The sequence below is a fragment of the Dermochelys coriacea genome, chromosome 1 (assembly GCF_009764565.3).
Source record: "Dermochelys coriacea isolate rDerCor1 chromosome 1, rDerCor1.pri.v4, whole genome shotgun sequence".
Taxonomy (NCBI): Eukaryota; Metazoa; Chordata; order Testudines; family Dermochelyidae; genus Dermochelys; species Dermochelys coriacea.
Window position 1 is genome coordinate 338,607,483 of NC_050068.2, and position 24,750 is coordinate 338,632,232.

At 45.1% G+C, this 24,750-nt stretch overlaps 1 protein-coding gene across 6 annotated transcripts in view; it reads left to right on the plus strand.

Annotated features, from left to right (window-relative positions):
• BEND7 (BEN domain containing 7) overlaps nt 1-24,750 on the plus strand; it is a 67,784-nt gene that overhangs the window by 28,359 nt on the left and 14,675 nt on the right. For all 6 annotated transcript variants that reach the window (XM_038409585.2, XM_038409595.2, XM_043498303.1 and 3 more), the window contains 2 exons: nt 1,921-2,146; nt 8,897-9,016. In XM_038409585.2, coding sequence (XP_038265513.1) covers nt 1,921-2,146; nt 8,897-9,016 — 346 coding nt within the window. The remainder of the gene's footprint in view (nt 1-1,920; nt 2,147-8,896; nt 9,017-24,750) is intronic.

Genomic DNA, 24,750 nt, shown 5'->3' on the forward strand with positions numbered 1-24,750 from the left:
AGACTTCACTCCATCTTCCAGAGGTGCAGGTTTCCCCAGGTTGACCTGTTTACCACTCGGAGCAACAGGAACTGCCCAGTGTTTTGCTCCTTCCAGAAAAGCAGCCTGCGTTCAATCGCAGACACATTCCTGCTACCCTGGGGAGGCCATCTGTGCTACGCCTTTCCCCTGATCACTCTCGTGCACAAGGTCCTGCTCAAGGTCCGCAGAGACGGGGCAAAGATCATTCTGGTGGCGCCAGCATGGCCTCAGCAACACTGGCATACCACGCTTCTGGATCTGTTGGTCGACACTCCGATCATGTTGCCGCTCCTCCCCGACTTGATCACTCAGGACCACAGTCATCTTCGTCACCCAGACCTCCAGTCCCTCCTCCTCATGGCCTGGAAGCTTGATGGCTGAACCCTATGGAGCTCCTGTGCTCGGAGCAGGTAAGGGAGGTCTTACTCTGCAGCAGAAAGCCCTCCACGAGGGCCACATATCAGGCGAAGTGGAAGAGGTTCACTTGCTGGTGTGACCAGCATCATATGCCCCCACTTCAGGCTCCATTACCTCTTATTCTGGAATACATTCTGCATCTGAAATAGCAAGGCCTTGGAGTGTCATCCGTAAAGGTATACCTAGTGGCTTTCTTGACTTTCCACCCCGGAGCCTCTGGACGCTCCGTCTTCGCCAACCCCATGGTTGGATGGTTCCTCAAGGGTCTGGACCAGCTACATCCCCAGATTAGACAGCCTGTTCCTGCGTGGGACCTTAATTTGGTCCTCTCCGCTGGTGACTTGCTCCCTTCTTTATGTATCATAGAAGGTAGCCTTCCTAATTGCCATCACATCAGCAAGAAGGGTGTCTGAGTTAAAGGCCCTTACTTCCAACCTACCTTACACAGTTTTCCACAAGAACATGGTGCAGCTCAGACCTCACCCGGCCTCTCTGCCTAAAATGGTATCACATTTCCATACCAGCCAAGACCTATTCCTGCCTGTTTTTTTGTCCGAAGCCTCATATCAGGAGCCATGAGCAGAGGCTGCATTCCTTGGATGTTTGACAAGCGTTAGCCTTCTATATTGAACACACCAAGCCATTCAGGAAATTGAACCAGTTGTTCATAGCAGTGGCTGACTGCATGAAAGGCCTACCAGTCTCATCTCAAAGAATATCTTCCTGGATCACATCCTGCATCCACACATGCTACAAGCTGGCCAAGACACCAGCCCAGGCACTTACTGCATACTCCACAAGGACACAGGCCTCATCGGTGGTTTTCCTGGCCCAAGTCCCGATCCAAGAAATCTGCAGGGCAGCAACTTGGTCCTCCATTCATACGGTCCCTCTCATTATGCCATAGTCCAGCATGCCAGAGATGATGCAGCTTTTGTCAGAGCGGTGCTCCAATCTGCGATTCCATAACTCCGACCCCACCGCCTAGGTAAGGCTTGGGAGTCACCTAATTGGAATCGATATGAGCAATCACTCGAAAAAGAAAAAATGGTTACTCACCTTCTCATAACTGTTGTTCTTCTAAGTGTGCTGCTCATATCCATCCCAAACCCACATGCCTTCCCCTCTGTCAGAGTAACCAGCAAGAAGGAACTGAGGAGGTGCCGGGTTGGCAGGGTCATATATTGAGTGCCATGAAGGCACCACTCTAGGGGCCTCCACAACCAACTGAACGGATGCTGCTAGGGGGAAAACTTTCCTACAACTGTGCACGCAGCACACACACACTTGATTGGAATGGATATAAGCAACACATCTCGAAGAACAACAGTTACGAGAAGGTGAGTAACCGTTTTTTATCATGATTCCTGAATAAGCTTCATGGATGTGATCACTAAGTGACAATGAAGTCTTGCTGGATGTGCATGTAAAATAACATGTGTGAACACTATTTTAATTAAAATATTTGTTTTCCTTTGGTAGCCAGAAGTGCAACTTGCTGAAGGCTTTGATGTCTTTATGCCCAAATCTCAGCTGGACTCTATATTGTCAAACTATACTCGCTCAGGAAGCCTGCTGTTTAGAAAGCTGGTGTGTGCATTTTTTGATGACAAGACCTTGGCTAACTCTTTACCCAATGGCAAGAGGAAAAGAGGACTCAATGACAACCGAAAAGGACTAGACCAAAATATTGTGGGTGCAATAAAAGGTATGTTTCTGCTTTGTTTCCTGTATATATGTATCTCCATCCTTAGCTGAGAATATGCTCTAGTCATTGAGTAATGCCAGGAACTTAGAATCCTTAGCGTTTGGGTCAGAAAAATGTGCATTCTTCTTTTTATAATTTTTCCATAATTTCTGATTAAGCTAGAGGCTCATGCCTAGGTTCCCCCTGAAGACATGTGATGAGATAAGAATCTCAACTTAAATTTTTTTTCTGGCCTTCATGGATGTAAAGAAAAACACTTGATATCCATTTTGAGTCAGAAGACAGCCTGAAACAATTGCTCCAACTAGAGAAATGCACTGTTCATTCTTTAGATTGAAGCCTGCTGCCACTACATGGAGATGTGGGGTCATGGGAGAACTCTCCTGAGTTTTACCTTGGGTCCTGGATTGCCATAATTCTGCCTTGGTCCTTCCAGATCAGGGTTGAGGCACATTGGCAGGGTAGAATGGAAAAGCTTGCTGTGCACCTGACTGTGTCATATCTGTTCTATGAATAACTGGATTAGTAGTTTGTGGCTGTCAGTGAGGTGGGGAAGAACTTATTGAGGAAAATCTAGTAAAGGAAATGAGTTTTGTATCTAATTCTGATGTCAGTGAGGTTGTGGTCCTGCTTGTCTTGTGAGAGTGAGTTCCATAGTCTAGGTCAAGCTACTGTGAATGTTCTGTCCACCTCTAAGTTGTCTTCCCCCATTGATAACCGGTAGAATATAGCTGCAAGAGGAAATTATGGTCCAGGGTTTTGAGTATTGGGACAGAGACTATGTATTCAACTTAATCAGGGAACTAGTGCAGAAAGGGGTGATCTGTGTTAAGTGGACAGGCTGCTACATTTTGTACCATCTGGAGCTTTTAAAGTATATGCGATTCATTCCTAGTTATGAGTTGCCATGAGCTAACCTGGAAGTTAAGAATATATGGCCTATGGAGACCTGGGAGAAGGGTCGGAATCTGGGGGGAGCATGGGCCATTATAGCAGGGACAAGGGAGAGACAAGAGGAAACATAGAGTGGAAATCAAATCAGCATCTTAGATATCTATATACTAATGCAAGAAGGATGGGGAATAAACAAGAAGAACTAGAAATGCTAGTGAATAAACACGACTATGAGAGTTGCTTCACAGAGACTGGGTGGGATAATACACATGACAGGAATATTGGTATAGAAAGGTACAGTTTGCTCAGGAAGGACAGGCAGGGGAAAAGGGAGGAGGTGTTGCCATGTATATCAAAGATGTATGCATTTGAACTTGATTTGAGATGGAAGTAGGAGACAGATTTGTTGAAAGTTTCTGGGTAAGGATAAAAGGAGTAAAAACCAAGGGTGATGTCATGGTAGAGATCTACTACAGACCACCTAACCAGGAAGAAGAAGCTGGATGAAGCTTTTTTTTAAACAATTAACAAAATCATCCAAAGCACAGGACTTGATGGTGATGGGGGACTTCAGCTACCCAGACATCTGTTGGGAAAATAACATAGCAGGGCACAGATTATCCAACAAGTTCTTGGAATGCATTGCAGACAATTTTTTATTTCAGAAAGTGGAGAAAGCAGCTATGGGAGAGCCTGTTCTAGATTTGATTTTGACAAATAGGGAGGAACTGGTTGAGAATTTGAAAGTGGAAGGCAGCTTGGGTGAAAGTGATCATGAAATGATAGAGTTTATGATCCTAAGGCATGGTAGGAGGGAAAACAGCACAATGGATTTCAAAAAGGCAGATTTGAGCAAACTCAGAGAGTTGGTAGGTAAGATCCCATGGGAAGCAAGTCTAAGGGGAAAAATAGTTTGAGAGAGTTGGCAGTTTTTCAAAGAGACATTATTAAGGGCACATGAGCAAACTATCTTGCTATGTAGGAAAGATAGGAAGTCTGGCAAGAGACCACCCTGGCTTAGCCAGGAGATCTTCAGTGATCTGAAACTCAAAAAAGAGTCCTACAAAAAGTGGCAACTAGGTCAAATTACAAAGGATGAATATAAACAAATAACACAAGTATGTAGGGACAAAATTAGACAGGTCAGGGCACAAAACTAGATTAAACTAGCTGTAGACCTAATGGGTAACAAGAAAATATTCTACAAATACATTAGAAACAAGAGGAAGACCAAGGACAGGGTAGGCCCAGTACTCAGTGAGTGGGAACAGACAATAACAGAAAATGTAAATAGGGCAGAAGTGTTAAATTACTTTTTTGTTTTAGTTTTCACCAAAAAGTATAGTAGCGATAGGAAGTCAAACATAGCGAATGCAAGGGAAAACAAGGTAGGATCTGAGGGCTAAAATAGGTAAAGAACAAGTTAAAAATTACTTAGACAAGTTAGATGATGTCATGTCACCAGGCCTTGATGAAATACATCCTAGAATTCTCAAGGAGCTGACTGAGGAGATATCTGAGCCATTAGCGATTATCTTCGAAAATTCATGGAAGACAGGAGAGACTCCAGAGAACTGGAAGAGGGCAAATATAGTGCCAAATCTATAAAAAGAGGAATATGGACAACCGGGGGAATTACAGACCAGTCTTCTTAACTTCAGTACCCAGAAAGATAATGGAGCAAATAATTTAAGTAATCAGTTTGCAAAAATCTAGAAGATAATAAGGTGATAAGTAACGGTCAACATGGATTTGTGAAGAAAAAATGTGTCAAACGAACCTAATAGCTTTCTTTGACAGGGTAACAAGCTTTTTGGATTGGGGGAAGCGGTAGATGTTATATCTTGATTTTAGCAAGGCTTTTGATACTGTCTCGCATGACCTTCTCATAAACAAACTAGGGAAATGCAGCCTAGATGGAGATACTGTAAGGTGGGTGCATAAATGGTTGGCAAACCATTTCCAGAATGTAAATCAGTGGTTCACAGTAAAGCTAGAAGGGCATATCGAGTGGGGTCCTGCATCAGTCCTGGGTCCGGTTCTGGTCAATATCTTCTTCATTGTTTTAAATAATGGCATAGAGAGTACACTTATAAAATTTGCAAACAGTAGCAAGCTGGGAGGGGTTGCAAGTGCTTTGGAGGATAGGATTAAAATTCAAAATGATCTGGACAAACTGGAGAAATGATCTAAAGTAAAAAGGATGAACTTCAATAAGAAGAAATGCAAAGTACTCTACTTAGGAAGGAACAATCAATTGCACATACAAAATAGGAAATGACCACCTAAGAAAGAGTACTGCAGAAAGGGCTCTGGAGATTATAGAGAACTGCAAGCTAAATATGAGTCAACAGTGTAACACTGTTGCAAAAAAAGCAAATATCATTCTGGGATGTATTAGCAGGAGTGTTGTAAGCAAGACACGGGAAGTCATTCTTCCACTCTGCTCTGTGCTGATAAGGCCTCTACTGGAGTATTGTGTCCAGTTCTGGGTGCCACATTTCAGGAGAGACATGGACATATTGGAGAAAGTCCAGAGGAGAGCAACAAAAGTGATTGAAGGTCTAAAAAGACATGAGCTGTGAGGAAAGATTGAAAGAATTGGGTTTGTTTAGTCTGCAGAAGAGAAGACTAAGAAAGTATATAATAACAGTTTTCAAGTACATAAAAAGTTGTTAAAAGGAGGCAAAAAAGTATCCTCCGTGCTCTCTGAGGATAGGACCAGAAGCAATGCGCTTAAATTGCAGCAAGGGCGGTTTAGGTTGGACATTAGGAAAAACTTTCTGTCAGGGTAGTTGGAACGAATTGGTAGTTGGAAGCACTGGAACGAATTTCCTTCGGAGGTTGTGGAATCTCCGTCATTGGAGGTTTTTAATAACACATTAGACAAACACCTGCCAGGAATGGTCTAGTTATTACATAGTCCTGCCTTGAGTGCAGGGGACTGGACTAGAGGACAACTTGAGGTCCCTTACAGTCCTACTCTTCTCTAATTCTGATTGTGACCATGTCTAAGTCCTGACTTATATTTCTGATGGACTCTCTGGTATTGACTCTGAACCTGGTTGTGGTAGCACTAGGTTTCTATTAGAAGGTTGATTTTAGATTGCCTAACTCAGGGGAAAAATTGGTTATTTCCTAATTTGTCCAGTGAGGGGTTTCTTACACACTCACCTCTGAAGAATCTGGTACAGGCCTCTGCAAGAGACAGAATACTGGACTAGATGGACTACTGATCTGATCTGTAATGGCAGTTTCTATATAATGTTCATTGACTCAGTGCCTCCATTCACATCTTGTTGATTCTTTTGTCCCAATGCATTGACAATATATTAACATCGAAAGGTCCAGTACAGAATACTGTATTGCTGATAAACATTGGCATACAAGGAAAACTTATTTTTTTTACATGGTATCCTTCATACAAGTCACAAAAGGCTTTTCAGGGCAAGTTAGTCATAAATTCGAGAGAACAGTAAGGTTTGAATATGAATTTTAAAATCTGCTGACATGGAGGAAAGGGAGCAGGGGACAGATATTTCCAGTAGGTGGGGCAGCACCATTGAAGTAGCAAAACTCACCCTACTGTAGAAAGCAGCGGTCACAAGCAGTTAAACAAAAATGACCACATTTCAGTTGAAAAGCCTGTGTTACAAACCCCTCAAAAATAGAATTTGTAATGGAAATAGAAATGTGTCTGTGGTGGTACTACTAGGCACTGCAATAATAAGAGCATTGCATTCACTGCATTTAGAGTATCAACCAAATGATAGTGCATGACCTTTGTCATGTTTCATTAGGGGAGTTCTTTCCTAGGGACTAATGCAACAAGTTGCCACGGGTTGACACAGTGTGGAACTTTACTCAGCCTGGCTCCAATAGCACTGTTTTCCCCTGAGGAGCTATGTTATAAGACACTGTGCTTTCATTTATTCCAAGTAATGACTGAGCCAGTATGAAATCTCCACAAGAACAACATCACGTTGTTTGCATTATCATTGAGACATTACTCTACCAAACTCACAGATATTGTTTAGTGATGTTTTTTGTCCTTTTCCATGACGTAGATACAGAAATGGAGAAAAAGCTACATTCATTGGAGAAATTAGCTGAGAACTTAAGGACACACTGTCAACTTGAAAATCATCCTTCTGTCTGAAAACATTTTACCTACTATCATTACAAGTTATATATAAGATTTCTATACCTGAAAATGATTAGAGGAGAAATTTTCTCTTTCTACTTTGTCCACACTTTGTGTAGCGACAGTTTCACTGTTTTCCCTATGTAGTCATTTCCTCCTGGTGTGTGTGTGTGTGTGTCTTTCACACAACATAGAGAGAGAAATCTTGTTTAAAAATAAGCAAATGTGATTGTAAAATCACAAAAATTGGCAGAGGAGTAGAAGCTGAAACTACTATCAACTTTTTTTAAATTTATAGAATTCAAGTTGATGTCTGTTTCAAAGGACAATGTAATCTTTCACATCATAGACTCTCTGATATTGTAATCAGTTGATTATTATTACTTTATTATTTGTATTATAGTAGCACCTAGGGATCTACAGGCATGGACCAGGACCCCATTGTTTTAGGCACTGTACAAACACAGAACAAAAAGATAGTCCCTGATCCAAAAAGCTTTCAGTTCATGCAAAGCTGACTACCGCATCTATGTGAGACCCTGTTGACATCTGTGGATTCCAGTTGGGCTACCCCATGCCCTCATTGATCAGACTGCAGGATTGGGGCCATAGATTGTAAACAAACACCTGTATATTGTGAATAGTGCCTTACATTATTAAAACTGAAATAATTTTAAAAATACATTATTTTTGGACCCTTTATACTTATTTATTAATATTTTGAAGAGTGTATGTGTGTATATTATTTATATATTTATATATATAAAATCCTTCTTATGTCACTTATCCTCTTGGATTGTAAGCACTTTGAGCCAGGGACCATGTCTTCCTGTGTATTGCCCTAACATACTGATGCTCCAGATTTTGAGACAGTTGGCCACTACTGCAATAGTATTATTAATCATAGTAATACTTCGACTATTTATGTTCTGATTTACTTTTCTCTCAGATGGACAATGAAAACAATTTGTCAGTTTCACCTTTGTTGATACTCAGTTTCATTTCTTGCTTTCAATGTTGCAATGTGTTAGGGTTTGCAGACACAGAAGGGGAATGTTTTATCTGTTTATTTGTCATTGAAATTATAACAATTTTTGAAAATATATCTAGTATTTGAAGCTCTGCAAAAGCTTGTTGTTTACAAAATCTAAATTTTGGACCTGATTGACATTGTCCCCTTTAAAGCAGTTTTTTTTATATATGTTTATAAAAGTTCAGGGTCCTCTTCTATTTTTGCCAATATGATAAATGCCCACTGAAGGTTTAGGACTTCTTCATATCTCCTGTTTGCTAGCAGCCTGACAGACAAGATCATGAGACCAGAAGGCCCAGGAGGGGACCTGCAGTTCTCCACTAATGCCAAAATGAATATGGTGAACAGGCAGTTATAAATATCTGCACTCATGAGGCTTAGTTCAAAGTTCACCATTTATTGTAATACAGATTTTCTGTATGTGACATAAATGAGATTTAGACATTCTCTCTCTTTCTCACGTTTTTATAGGCAGTTAATCAATATAGTATCTAGGCACAAGATAATATTTTTAAAGATAAATACAAACAGAACATTGAATTGACCTCTGGCCTTGCCTCCCTAGTTTTGGCCACTTTAACTTCAGTTTTTGTTGTTGTTTTTATTCTCCTCCTCCTCTTTTCCCCCCCTTCTCAATTTTGATAAGACACTTTAAAAAAAGTGGTACCTTTTATTTTAGTCTTCACAGAAAAATATTGCACTGCTAACCACGTGGATAAACTTCCTGGCCCCAGAGACTGGGTACAGATTCTACAGGATCAAATTAAACTGGCGAGAAGACGGTTAAAAAGAGGCTCAGGTAAGCATGAAAATGTCAGAAATAACAACTTAGCATAAAACTGAAATCATAGAGCCTGATTTCTTTCAGAAGTCCACTGAGCACCCACAGCTCCCAATGACTTTAATTGTAGTTGTGAGGGCTCAGTATCTCTGAAAATGAAGCCTATACGCTCTTGGCATGTTACCGCTAGAATGCAAAATGTGGTGTTTTGATATGTTTTGAATGGTAATCGTCTTAAGGTATGTCTTCAATCTAGAGTTAAGTCAGGCTCTTTCTCAAGTGTTGCCTCTAAGCCCTTCCTGTCCACCATATACACAACCATCTCACCTGAGTTTAGTGGTGCTTTAAGCTAGCTTCCCAGCTGAGACTATAGACTACTAGAGGTTAGGGGCTGCTTTCACTCGGGCTAGTAACTTTCCCGCTTCTCAGTGAGGATACAGGCTAAATTTCTCAAATGCTGAGAGTCCTCCAGTACCTTCCCACAATTCTCCCCCATACACCCAAAGGGACAGACAAGTTCTCCCACAATTCACTGAGAGAATCATAGAGCTCAGTTTATTGCAGCCCAAAGAATCATAGGATCAGAGGTGGATTACTATTTTATGGGGCTCTGGGCCAGACCAAGTGGGGACCCCTTCTCACCCCTTCCACCTGCAGTCCTCCCTCCCACTGGCACTCCTGCCAGGGAAATGGGTGTGGGATGTGGGGCTTGCCCTGCTCCGCCCGCCTGGTGCTCCTGCCGGGGAGCGGGGTCGGAGGGTGCAAGTTTCCCCCACTCCCCGGCAGGAGGTCCGGGTGGGCGGAGTGGTGCAAGCTGCCGTGCCACGACCCTGCTCGCTGGCAGAAGCACCTGGTGGAGGGGGTTGGGACATCTGGGTGCCCAATTGGCCTGGGCATGGGCCTCGTTGGCCCAGTGGCTAATCCGCCACTGCATAGGATATGTCCCCAGAAGTCCTAGAACCTGACCCCCATTGTGTGAGGCACATCATTTGCATCACACCAATACCCTTCCTTACAGCCACCTTTCTTAGGGCATGGCTACACTGGAAACTTCAAAGTGCTGTCACAGGAGCACTCCCACGGCAGCGCTTTGAAGTGCAAGTGTGGTCGCAAGTGCCGGGAGAGAGCTCTCCCAGCGCTCCTGGTAATCCACCTCCACGAGGGGATTAGCTCTGAGCGCTGGGAGCGCGGCTTCCAGCGCTCAGAGCCTGTTTACACTAGCGCTTTAAAGGTCTCTGACTTGCTGCACTCGGGGTGATTTTTCACACCCCTGAGCAAGCAAGTTAGAGCGCTATAAAATATAAGTGTAGCCAAGCCCTTAGCTTGCATCCTTTTTTTTTTTTTTTTCTCTTTTTGCTCCTCGCTGCAAATAAGTGCATTGTTTGTGCTGGTTTAAGGAACAAGGAACTAGATGAGGCACTGAACCCAAGTGTCCGATATGACAATGTAAAGCTCTAGGCTTCTGAGCCAACTGTAGTTATTCTAACCTATTGAAATTGTGTGTGTTTATGTATTACCCTTTTTTAAAAAAAAAAAAATCCATAGTGAACTCTAAAGGCTGAATACTCAGCTGGCCAAAGAGTATGAGATAGACCAGGGCAAATGAATGAACTGTTGCCGTTTGCTGGATCCATGCACCAAAGAGCCAACGTTTTCAGTCCTGAGCTTTGTCTGTAGCATTCGGTTAGGCAAGTATCTGATGTAACTGTGCAAAAGCTGAGGCATTCATAGAATCATAGAATATCAGGGTTGGAAGGGACCCCAGAAGGTCATCTAGTCCAACCCCCTGCTCAAAGCAGGACCAAGTCCCAGTTAAATCATCCCAGCTAGGGCTTTGTCAAGCCTGACCTTAAAAACCTCTAAGGAAGGAGATTCTACCACCTCCCTAGGTAACGCATTCCAGTGTTTCACCACCCTCTTAGTGAAAAAGTTTTTCCTAATATCCAATCTAAACCTCCCCCATTGCAACTTGAGACCATTACTCCTCGTTCTGTCATCTGCTACCATTGAGAACAGTCTAGAGCCATCCTCTTTGAAACCCCCTTTCAGGTAGTTGAAAGCAGCTATCAAATCCCCCCTCATTCTTCTCTTCTCCAGACTAAACAATCCCAGCTCCCTCAGCCTCTCCTCATAAGTCATGTGCTCTAGACCCCTAATCATTTTCGTTGCCCTTCGTTGTACTCTTTCCAATTTATCCACATCCTTCCTGTAGTGTGGGGCCCAAAACTGGACACAGTACTCCAGATGAGGCCTCACCAGTGTCGAATAGAGGGGAACGATCACGTCCCTCGATCTGCTCGCTATGCCCCTACTTATACAACCCAAAATGCCATTGGCCTTCTTGGCAACAAGGGCACACTGCTGACTCATATCCAGCTTCTCGTCCACTGTCACCCCTAGGTCCTTTTCCGCAGAACTGCTGCCGAGCCATTCGGTCCCTAGTCTGTAGCGGTGCATTGGATTCTTCCATCCTAAGTGCAGGACCCTGCATTTATCCTTATTGAACCTCATTAGATTTCTTTTGGCCCAATCCTCCAATTTGTCTAGGTCCTTCTGTATCCTATCCCTCCCCTCCAGCGTATCTACCACTCCTCCCAGTTTAGTATCATCCGCAAATTTGCTGAGAGTGCAATCCACACCATCCTCCAGATCATTTATGAAGATATTGAACAAAACGGGCCCCAGGACCGACCCCTGGGGCACTCCACTTGACACCGGCTGCCAACTAGACATGGAGCCATTGATCACTACCCGTTGAGCCCGACAATCTAGCCAGCTTTCTACCCACCTTATAGTGCATTCATCCAGCCCATACTTCCTTAACTTGCTGACAAGAATGCTGTGGGAGACCGTGTCAAAAGCTTTGCTAAAGTCAAGAAACAATACATCCACTGCTTTCCCTTCATCCACAGAACCAGTAATCTCATCATAAAAGGCGATTAGATTAGTCAGGCATGACCTTCCCTTGGTGAATCCATGCTGACTGTTCCTGATCACTTTCCTCTCCTCTAAGTGCTTCAGGATTGATTCTTTGAGGACCTGCTCCATGATTTTTCCAGGGACTGAGGTGAGGCTGACCGGCCTGTAGTTCCCAGGATCCTCCTTCTTCCCTTTTTTAAAGATGGGCACTACATTAGCCTTTTTCCAGTCATCCGGGACTTCCCCCGTTCGCCACGAGTTTTCAAAGATAATGGCTAAGGGCTCTGCAATCACAGCCGCCAATTCCTTCAGCACTCTCGGATGCAATTCGTCCGGCCCCATGGACTTGTGCACGTCCAGCTTTTCTAAATAGTCCCTAACCACCTCTATCTCTACAGAGGGCTGGCCATCTCTTCCCCATTTTGTGTTGCCCAGCACAGCAGTCTGGGAGCTGACCTTGTTAGTGAAAACAGAGGCAAAAAAAGCATTGAGTACATTAGCTTTTTCCACATCCTCTGTCACTAGCTTGCCTCCCTCATTCAGTAAGGGGCCCACACTTTCCTTGGCTTTCTTCTTGTTGCCAACATACCTGAAGAAACCCTTCTTGTTACTCTTGACATCTCTTGCTAGCTGCAGCTCCAGGTGCGATTTGGCCCTCCTGATATCTTTCCTACATGCCCGAGCAATATTTTATACTCTTCCCTGGTCATATGTCCAAGCTTCCACTTCTTGTAAGCTTCTTTTTTATGTTTAAGATCCGCTAGGATTTCACCATTAAGCCAAGCTGGTCGCCTGCCATATTTACTATTCTTTCGACTCATCGGGATGGTTTGTCCCTGTAACCTCAACAGGGATTCCTTGAAATACAGCCAGCTCTCCTGGACTCCCTTCCCTTTCATGTTAGTCCCCCAGGGGATCCTGGCCATCTGTTCCCTGAGGGAGTCAAAGTCTGCTTTCCTGAAGTCCAGGGTCCGTATCCTGCTGCTTACCTTTCTTCCCTGCGTCAGGATCCTGAACTCAACCAACTCATGGTCACTGCCTCCCAGATTCCCATCCACTTTTGCTTCCCCCACTAATTCTACCCGGTTTGTGAGCAGCAGGTCAAGAAAAGCGCTCCCCCTAGTTGGCTCCCCTAGCACTTGCACCAGGAAATTGTCCCCTACGCTTTCCAAAAACTTCCTGGATTGTCTATGCACCGCTGTATTGCTCTCCCAGCAGATATCAGGAAAATTAAAGTCACCCATGAGAATCAGGGCATGCGATCTAGTAGCTTCCGTGAGTTGCCGGAAGAAAGCCTCATCCACCTCATCCCCCTGGTCCGGTGGTCTATAGCAGACTCCCACCATGACATCACTCTTGTTGCACACACTTCTAAACTTAATCCAGAGACACTCAGGTTTTTCCACAGTTTCGTACCGGAGCTCTGAGCAGTCATACTGCTCCCTTACATACAGTGCTACTCCCCCACCTTTTCTGCCCTGCCTGTCCTTCCTGAACAGTTTATAACCATCCATGACTGTACTCCAGTCATGTGAGTTATCCCACCAAGTCTCTGTTATTCCAATCACGTCATAATTCCTTGACATCACCAGGACCTCCAGTTCTCCCTGCTTGTTTCCAAGGCTTTGTGCATTTGTATATAAGCACTTGAGATAACCTGTTGATCGCCCCTCATTCCCAGTATGAGGCAGGAGCCCTCCCCTCACAGACCTTCCTGCCTGTGCTTCCTCCCGGTATCCCGCTTTCCCACTTACCTCAGGGCTTTGGTCTCCTTCCCCCGGTGAACCTAGTTTAAAGCCCTCCTCACTAGGTTAGCCAGCCTGCTGGCAAAGATGTTCTTCCCTCTCTTCGTAAGATGGAGCCCGTCTCTGCCCAGCACTCCTCCTTCATGGAACACCATCCCATGGTCAAAGAATCCAAAGCCTTCTCTCCGACACCACCTGCGTAGCCATTCATTGACCTCCACGATTCGACGGTCCCTACCCAGGCCTTTTCCTTCCACGGGGAGGATGGACGAGAACACCACTTGCGCCTCCAACTCCTTTATCCTTCTTCCCAGAGCCACATAGTCCGCAGTGATCCGCTCAAGGTCATTCTTGGCAGTATCATTGGTGCCCACGTGGAGAAGCAGGAAGGGGTAGCGATCCGAGGGCTTGATGAGTCTCGGCAGTCTCTCCGTCACATCACGAATCTTAGCCCCTGGCAAGCAGCAGACTTCTCGGTTTTCCCGGTCAGGGCGGCAGATAGATGACTCAGTCCCCCGGAGGAGAGAGTCCCCGACCACCACCACCCGCCTTCTCCTCTTGGGAGTGGTGGTCGTGGAACCTCCAACCTCAGGACATCGCATCTCATGCCTCCCAACCAGCGGAGTCTCCTTCCGCTTTCTCCCCCCAGCCATATCATCTGGTCCACTCTCCGCATTGGTACCTGTGGAGAGAACATGAAAGCGGTTAGTTACCTGTGTCTGTGTTACTGGAACCCGGACATTCCGCTTACCTCTTCTGGAGGTCACATGTTGCCAAGCTTCTTCACTGGCCTCTTGGCTCCTCTGTGCAACCTGCTCTACATCTTTAGAGCTTTGTGCCCCTAGAAGGCTATCCTGAGTTTGGTCCAGAAAATCCTCAGTCTCTCGTATACAACGCAGGGTCGTTACCTGTTGCTCCAGACCTTCAATCTTCTCTTCCAATATGGAGACCAGCTTGCACTTTGTACAGACAAAGTCGCTTCTGTCCTGTGGAAGAAAGACAAACATGGCACATCCAGTGCAGGTCACAACAGCTGAATTCCCCCCTTCCATATCACCTACCTACTACGGAGCTTCCTCAGAGACGTTGGCAAGATGTAAGCCTCACTGGGCTCACTCCAGGCGAACTCCCAGGCAAACTCCTGCTGTGAGCTGCTCTGCTGTCCCCGCTGGTTCGCTGCCGCTCAGCTGGTTCGCGAGGCTCCGGCTATTTTTAAACAGCCAGGCTTCCCTGACGCAAACACACAGACACCCTAATGCCCGCCCCCTGCAGGCTAGCAGCCAATCAGACACTCACTCAGGCTCCCTCCCAGCAAACACACGCTCGGATACTTCCTCAGCAAGCAAACACACACACTCGGATACTTACCAGTCCCAGGCAAACTCCTGCTGTGAGCTGCTCTGCTGTCCCCGCTGCTCCGCTGCCGCTCAGCTGGTTCGCGAGGCTCCGGCTATTTTTAAACAGCCAGGCTTCCCTGACGCAAACACACAGACACCCTAATGCCCGCCCCCTGCAGGCTAGCAGCCAATCAGACACTCACTCAGGCTCCCTCCCAGCAAACACACGCTCGGATACTTCCTCAGCAAGCAAACACACACACTCGGATACTTACCAGTCCCAGGCAAACTCCTGCTGTGAGCTGCTCTGCTGTCCCCGCTGGTTCGCTGCCGCTCAGCTGGTTCGCGAGGCTCCGGCTATTTTTAAACAGCCAGGCTTCCCTGACGCAAACACACAGACACCCTAATGCCCGCCCCCTGCAGGCTAGCAGCCAATCAGACACTCACTCAGGCTCCCTCCCAGCAAACACACGCTCGGATACTTCCTCAGCAAGCAAACACACACACTCGGATACTTACCAGTCCCAGGCAAACTCCTGCTGTGAGCTGCTCTGCTGTCCCCGCTGGTTCGCTGCCGCTCCATTCTTCTATCGCACAGTTCTGTCAACACTAATGGGAAATGCACAGAAAAGCGTAAGGGTGTAAAAGAAAGGAGGAGATGAAATAGAAACAAAAAAGAGGAAAGAAGTGCAGATCGTTTGCTAGCATAAAATAATCCCCCTCTTCAAAAAAGGTGAGTTTACCAAATCCCCTAGACTATCAAACCGACTCTCTGCCCTTGAACATGAGGTTATGAGGTGAGCTTGCTAGTGAGAATCATCAGATTGCTTGTTGTTGCACAGCAGCATCCTTTCCTGCCGTTGATGGAGGCTTCAGAAAGCTACCTGTTCCTCCTCGACTGGAAGAATATACTATGGTGCAGTTCTTCAGTGACATGAAGATTCATAGATTCATACGTGCAGTGGAGGAGGTGGGCAGGGAGAGAGACTGGGGGCCGTTGGAGTGTCTGCAGAGATGCAGAACTTTTGTGGATAACTCCATTGACCTAATTTGATTTAGTTTGTTTTGAATATTTTTCCAACATTCTTGTTTGCTTTTTTTCATATGCCTCTCCAGGATGTTAGCTAGCGCTGCAGCTCTACCGTGGGAGTTAGCAATGATTGGCCAGGTTTTCTTTTAAAGAGGGGCCAACAGGAATCACTCCCACCTATGCTCTTTCCCCAATATTGGGGAGCCTAAGTGGAGAATGCTGCATCTCAGCCTTAGCGGTAATAGGCTTCCTATGAAAAGATGAGTGAAACTGAGCCCAGTATAGGTTTCAGAGTAGCAGCCGTGTTAGTCTGTATTCACAAAAAGAAAAGGAGTACTTGTGGCACCTTAGAGACTAACAAATTTATTTGAGCATAAGCTTTCGTGAGCTACAGCTTGCTTCATCTGATGCATTTGGTGGAAAATACAGTGGGGAGATTTATATACACACACAGAGAACATGAAACAATGGGTTTTATCATACACACTGTAAGGAGAGTGATCACTTAAGATGAGCCATCACCAGCAGCAGTGGGGGGGAAGGAGAAAAACCTTTCATGGTGACAAGCAAGGTAGGCTATTTCCAGTAGTTAACAAGAACATCTGAGAAACAGTGCGGGGTTGGGTGGGGGGGAGAAATAACATGAGGAAATAGTTTTACTTTGTGTAATGACTCATCCATTCCCAGTCTCTATTCAAGCCTAAGTTAATTGTATCCAGTTTGCAAATTAATTCCAATTCAGCAGTCTCTCGTTGGAGTCGGTTTTTGAAGTTTTTTTGTTGAAGGATAGCCACCCTCAGGTCTGTAATCGAGTGACCGGACAGATTGAAGTGTTCTCCAACTGGTTTTTGAATGTTATAATTCTTGACATCTGATTTGTGTCCATTTATTCTTTTACGTAGAGACTGTCCAGTTTGACCAATGTACATGGCAGAGGGGCATTGCTGGCACATGATGGCATATATCACATTGGTAGATGCGCAGGTGAACGAGCCTCCGATAGTGTGGCTGATGTGATTAGGCCCTATGATGGTGTCCCCTGAATAGATATGTGGACAGAGTTGGCAACGGGCTTTGTTGCAAGGATAGGTTCCTGGGTTAGTGGTTCTGTTGTGTGGTGTGTGGTTGCTGGTGAGTATTTGCTTCAGGTTGGGGGCTGTCTGTAAGCAAGGACTGGCCTGTCTCCCAAGATCTGTGAGAGTGATGGGTCGTCCTTCAGGATAGGTTGTAGATCCTTGATGATGCGTTGGAGAGGTTTTAGTTGGGGGCTGAAGGTGATGGCTAGTGGCGTTCTGTTATTTTCTTTGTTGGGCCTGTCCTGTAGTAGGTGACTTCTGGGTACTCTTCTGGTTCTGTCAATCTGTTTCTTCACTTCAGCAGGTGGGTATTGTAGTTGTAATAATGCTTGATAGAGATCTTGTAGGTGTTTGTCTCTGTCTGAGGGGTTGGAGCAATTGCGGTTATATTGTAGAGCTTGGCTGTAGACAATGGATCGTGTGGTGTGATCTGGATGAAAGCTAGAGGCATGTAGGTCGGAATAGCGGTCAGTAGGTTTCCGGTATAGGGTGGTGTTTATGTGACCATCGCTTATTAGCACCGTAGTGTCCAGGAAGTGGATCTCTTGTGTGGACTGGTCCAGGCTGAGGTTGATGGTGGGATGGAAATTGTTGAAATCATGGTGGAATTCCTCAAGGGCTTCTTTTCCATGGGTCCAGATGATGAAGATGTCATCAATGTAGCGCAAGTAGAGTAGGGGCATTAGGGGACGAGAGCTGAGGAAGCGTTGTTCTAAGTCAGCCATAAAAATGTTGGCATACTGTGGGGCCATGCGGGTACCCATCGCAGTGCCGCTGATTTGAAGGTATACATTGTCCCCAAATGTGAAATAGTTATGGGTGAGGACAAAGTCACAAAGTTCAGCCACCAGGTTAGCCGTGACATTATCGGGGATACTGTTCCTGACGGCTTGTAGTCCATCTTTGTGTGGAATGTTGGTGTAGAGGGCTTCTACATCCATAGTGAGCCCAGTATACTAAACTAAGTGGGATACTAACTATGCTTGCCCAGAGATGAGAACCGATCAACCCAGTGTGTGGCTGGACAATGAAAAAAAATACAGTAATCCATTAGTCCCATTTTCCAATTAGTATATGGAAGCTGAATTGTTGTAAAGACTCTTTATTTTACAATGTTTCTTATATTTTACTGTATTTTTTTTCTACTGGCCCTTCACCTACAGCCCAATCTCTCTGGGTCTGGTTGTCCTCTCACTTAGGCCTTGTCTATATACAGGTTGTACCAGTACAGTTAAAGTGGCACTATCTCCCCAGAGTGGATGCAGTTACATTGGTATAACGATGCTTTATACAAGTTTAGCTATTCCCATATGGAAAGGGGAATAATATATATTGGTATAACTGTATCCCTACTAGGAGTGGTGCTGGTAAAACGATTTTTTTAAAAAAATTACACCCTTAATTGACATATACTGGCACTAAAACTAAAAATTGTGTGTAGATCTTTAAACTTGTAAATCAGGAGTAATTCCACTGAAGTCAATGGAGTAGAAGTAGAGTAAGTGAGAGGAGAACTAGGCCGGGAGGTGAAATTCTGGCCCCTTTCAAGTTAATGGCAAAACTTCCATTGATTTCGGTGAGGCCAGGATTTCATCTTCCATATGTGGTTGCTTTTTTTTCTTCATTATTTACCTCATCCTCAGTTCTGACATCATCACAGAACTATGTAATAATTTTCCTAGCAGAACATGCTAACAAAAGAGTTCTCAAAGCGGAGCTGTAGCACCTTGGGGCTAATTTCTTTCTAGCTCCAAAATGCTGCTTCATGTTTTGAAGCCAGTTCTCTTTATTCTTACTTTAAAACTCTGCATAATGAACGTAGTACCTGGGAAAGGTGCTGGTCTATTTGGCAGTCCCAGAGACTGAAATTCCTTATTAGGGAGCACAGATATGCAGCTGGTGCTGACCGTGCAAGCTTCCCCCACACTCCACCTGCCTTGGAGAGACCAAGGTTAGCGGTCTATACTCTCCAGGAGTGAGAGTATAGACTGCTAACCTAGTACCAAAGGCAATGGTTTGTGATGGGGATGCTTTGCCATTAGAACACAAACTGGAGTTTGGTCTGAATTCTCAGGCCCATATCCACAAAGGTATTTAGGTGATTAGTTCCCATTGACTTCAGTGTGCCTCAGTTGCACCAGTTTAGTTAAATGTGTGATTTTTAAATTTACAGTGTTGTTGTAGCCATGTTGGCCCCAGGATATTAGAATGACAAAGTGAATGAGGTAACATCTTTTATTGGACCAACTTCAGTTGGTGAAAGAGACACGCTTTCGAGCTTCGCAGAGCTATTCTTCAGTACTGGGAAAGGTAATCAGAGTGTCACAGTTAAATATAAGGTGGAGTAGATTGTTAAGCATAAGGAGTTTACACAAGTTGCAAGAAACTGTTCAAAATGAAGTTGGCAATTAAGATATTTGTAGCGTAGGACAAATGAGAGAGAGTGGGTTACAAACTGTTGTCATGAGACAGTGTCTCTATTGAGTCCATGATTTTTGGTGTTTAGCAGAGTTATGAATTTAAGCTCCCAGGCTTGTCTTTTGAAGGTGTTGTGCAGCTTTCCTTTGAGGACAAGGACTGAGAGGTCAGATATAGAGCAATCATTTTGTACAAAGTGTTCGCCCCGGGGCAGGATAGGGTGTTTTTGTCTTTTATCATTTTTCTCTGTGAGTTCATTCAAGAGTGTTGTGATTGTCTAGATTCACCCACATAGTTGTTGTTCTTGCATTTGATGCACTGGCTGAAGTACACCACCTTGTGATAATCGTGTAGGACCATGGATCTTGAAAGGCATGTTGTGGGAAGTATTGATCATCACAGCAGTGGAGATATGGCTGCAGGTTTTGCATCTACTACTCTGGCAGGTGTGACTTTGAATTGGTGTGTCCTGGTCTGTGGGTAGCTTACTTCTGATGAAAGAAAAGGAGTACTTGTGGCACCTTAGAGACTAACAAATTTATTAGAGCATAAGCTTTCGTGAGCTACAGCTCACTTCATCGGATGCATTTGGTGGAAAAAAAAGAGGAGAGATTTATATACACACACACAGAGAACATGAAACAATGGGTTTATCATACACACTGTAAGGAGAGTGATCACTACTAAGATAAGCCATCACTAGCAGCAGTGGGGGGAAAGGAGGAAAACCTTTCATGGTGACAAGCAAGGTAGGCTAATTCCAGCAGTTAACAAGAATATCAGAGGAACAGTGGGGGGTGGGGTGGGAGGGAGAAATACCATGGGGAAATAGTTTTACTTTGTGTAATGACTCATCCATTCCCAGTCTCTATTCAAGCCTAAGTTAATTGTATCTAGTTTGCAAATTAATTCCAATTCAGCAGTCTCTCGTTGGAGTCTGTTTTTGAAGCTTTTTTGTTGAAGGATAGCCACTCTTAGGTCTGTGATCGAGTGACCAGAGAGATTGAAGTGTTCTCCAACTGGTTTTTGAATGTTATAATTCTTGACGTCTGATTTGTGTCCATTCATTCTTTTACGTAGAGACTGTCCAGTTTGGCCAATGTACATGGCAGAGGGGCATTGCTGGCACATGATGGCATATATCACATTGGTAGATGCGCAGGTGAACGAGCCTCTGATAGTGTGGCTGATGTGATTAGGCCCTATGATGTTATCCCCTGAATAGATATGTGGACAGAGTTGGCAACGGGCTTTGTTGCAACGATAGGTTCCTGGGTTAGTGGTTCTGTTGTGTGGTGTGTGGTTGCTGGTGAGTATTAGCTTCAGATTGGGGAACTGTCTGTAAGCAAGGACTGGTCTGTCTCCCAAGATCTGTGAGAGTGATGGGTCGTCCTTCAGGATAGGTTGTAGATCCTTGATGATGCGTTGGAGAGGTTTTAGTTGGGGGCTGAAGTGGCGTTCTGTTGTTTTCTTTGTTGGGCCTGTCCTGTAGTAGGTGACTTCTGGGTACTCTTCTGGCTCTGTCAATCTGTTTCTTCACTTCAGCAGGTGGGTATTGTAGTTGTAGGAATGCATGATAGAGATCTTGTAGGTGTTTGTCTCTGTCTGAGGGGTTGGAGCAAATGCGGTTATATTGTAGCGCTTGGCTGTAGACAATGGATCGAGTGGTATGATCTGGATGAAAGCTAGAGGCATGTAGGTCGGAATAGCGGTCAGTAGGTTTCCGATATAGGGTGGTGTTTATGTGACCATCGCTTATTAGCACCGTAGTGTCCAGGAAGTGGACTGCTTGTGTGGACTGGTCCAGGCTGAGGTTGATGGTGGGATGGAAATTGTTGAAATCATGGTGGAATTCCTCAAGAGCTTCTTTTCCATGGGTCCAGATGATGAAGATGTCATCAATGTAGCGCAAGTAGAGTAGGGGCATTAGGGGACGAGAGCTGAGGAAGCGTTGTTCTAAGTCAGCCATAAAAATGTTGGCATACTGTGGGGCCATGCGGGTACCCATCGCAGTGCCGCTGATTTGAAGATATACATTGTCCCCAAATGTGAAATAGTTATGGGTGAGGACAAAGTCACAAAGTTCAGCCACCAGGTTAGCCGTGACAGTATCGGGGATACTGTTCCTGACGGCTTGTAGTCCATCTTTGTGTGGAATGTTGGTGTAGAGGGCTTCTACATCCATAGTGGCTAGGATGGTGTTTTTAGGAAGATCACCAATGGACTGTAGTTTCCTCAGGAAGTCAGTGGTGTCTCGAAGATAGCTGGGAGTGCTGGTAACGAAGGGCCTGAGGAGGGAGTCTACATAGCCAGACAATCTTGCTGTCAGGGTGCCAATGCCTGAGATGATGGGGCGTCCAGGATTTCCAGGTTTATGGATCTTGGGTAGCAGATAGAATACCCCAGGTCGGGGCTCCAGGGGTGTGTCTGTGCGGATTTGTTCTTGTGCTTTTTCAGGGAGTTTCTTGAGCAAATGCTGTCGTTTCTTTTGACAGGTTTCAGAGTAGCAGCCGTGTTAGTCTGTATTCGCAAAAAGAAAAGGAGTACCCGTGGCACCTTAGAGACTAACAAATTTATTAGAGCATAAGCTTTCGTGAGCTACAGCTCACTTCATCGGATGCATTTGGTGGAAAAAGCAGAGAGAATCTCTCCTCTGCTTTTTCCACCAAATGCATCCGATGAAGTGAGCTGAAGCTTATGCTCTAATAAATTTGTTAGTCTCTAAGGTGCCACGGGTACTCCTTTTCTAGTTTCTTTTGGTAACTCTCAGTGGGATCAGAGGGTAATGGCTTATAGAAAGTGGTGTTGGAGAGCTGCCTAGTAGCCTCTTGTTCATACTCCGACCTATTCATGATGACGACAGCACCTCCTTTGTCAGCCTTTTTGATTATGATGTCAGAGTTGTTTCTGAGGCTGTGGATGGCACTGTGTTCTGCATGGCTGAGGTTATGGGGTAAGCGATGCTGCTTTTCCACAATTTCAGCTCGTGCACATCGGCGGAAGCAGTCTATGTAGAAATCCAGGCTGCTGTTTCGACCTTCAGGGAGGAGTCCACCCAGAATCCTTCTTTTTGTAGTGTTGGCAGGAAGGTCTCTGTGGGTTAATATGTTGGTCAGAGGTGTGTTGGAAATATTCCTTGAGTCTGAGACGTCAAAAATAGGATTCTGGGTCACCACAGAACTGTATCATGTTCGTGGGGGTGGAGGGGCAAAAGGAGAGGCCCCGAGATAGGACAGATTCTTCTGCTGGGTTAAGAGTATAGTTGGATAGATTAACAATATTGCTGGGTGGGTTACGGGAACCATTGTTGTGGCCCCTTGTGGCATATAGTAGTTTAGATAGCTTAGTGTCCTTTTTTCTTTTGTAGAGAATCAAAGTGTGTTTTGTAAATGGCTTGTCTAGTTTTTGTAAAGTCCAGCCACGAGGAAGTTTGTGTGGAAGGTTGGTTCTTTATGAGAGTATCCAGTTTTGAGAGCTCATTCTTAATCTTCCCCTGTTTGCTGTAGAGGATGTTGATCAGGTGGTTCCGCAGTTTCTTTGAGAGTGTGTGCCACAAGCTGTCAGCATAGTCTATGTGGTATGTAGATTGTAATGGATTTTTTACCTTCAGTCCTTTCGGTATGATGTCCATCTGTTTGCATTTGGAGAGGAAGATGATGTCTGTCTGTATCTGTGCGAGTTTTTTCATGAAGTTGACAGATTTCCACTGATTTCGAGCTGAAATTGTGGAAAAGCAGCATCGCTTACCCCATAACCTCAGCCATGCAGAACACAGTGCCATCCACAGCCTCAGAAACAACTCTGACATCATAATCAAAAAGGCTGACAAAGGAGGTGCTGTCGTCATCATGAATAGGTTGGAGTATGAACAAGAGGCTACTAGGCAGCTCTCCAACACCACTTTCTACAAGCCATTACCCTCTGATCCCACTGAGAGTTACCAAAAGAAACTACAGCATTTGCTCAAGAAACTCCCTGAAAAAGCACAAGAACAAATCCGCACAGACACACCCCTGGAGCCCCGACTGGGGTATTCTATCTGCTACCCAAGATCCATAAACCTGGAAATCCTGGACGCCCCATCATCTCGGGCATTGGCACCCTGACAGCAGGATTGTCTGGCTATGTAGACTCCCTCCTCAGGCCCTTCGTTACCAGCACTCCCAGCTATCTTCGAGACACCACTGACTTCCTGAGGAAACTACAGTCCATTGGTGATCTTCCTCTCGTCCCCTAATGCCCCTACTCTACTTGCGCTATATTGATGACATCTTCATCATCTGGACCCATGGAAAAGAAGCTCTTGAGGAATTCCACCATGATTTCAACAATTTCCATCCCACCATCAACCTCAGCCTGGACCAGTCCACACAAGAGATCCACTTCCTGGACACTACGGTGCTAATAAGCGATGGTCACATAAACACCACCCTATATCGGAAACCTACTGACCGCTATTCCTACCTTCATGCCTCTAGCTTTCATCCAGATCATACCACTCGATCCATTGTCTACAGCCAAGCGCTACGATATAACCGCATTTGCTCCAACCCCTCAGACAGAGACAAACACCTACAAGATCTCTATCATGCATTCCTACAACTACAATACCCACCTGCTGAAGTGAAGAAACAGATTGACAGAGCCAGAAGAGTACCCAGAAGTCACCTACTACAGGACAGGCCCAACAAAGAAAACAACAGAACGCCACTAGCCATCACCTTCAGCCCCCAACTAAAACCTCTCCAACGCATCATCAAGGATCTACAACCTATCCTGAAGGACGAGCCATCGCTCTCTCAGATCTTGGGAGACAGACCAGTCCTTGCTTACAGACAGCCCCCCAATCTGAAGCAAATACTCACCAGCAACCACACACCACACAACAGAACCACCAACCCAGGAACCTATCCTTGCAACAAAGCCCGTTGCCAACTCTGTCCACATATCTATTCAGGGGATACCATCATAGGGCCTAATCACATCAGCCACACTATCAGAGGCTCATTCACCTGCGCATCTACCAATGTGATATATGCCACCCTGTGCCAGCAATACCCCTCTGCCATGTACATTGGCCAAACTGGACAGTCTCTACGTAAAAGAATGAATGGACACAAATCAGACGTCAAGAATTATAACATTCAAAAACCAGTTGGAGAACACTTCAATCTCTCTGGTCACTCGATCGCAGACCTAAGAGTGGCTATCCTTCAACAAAAAAGCT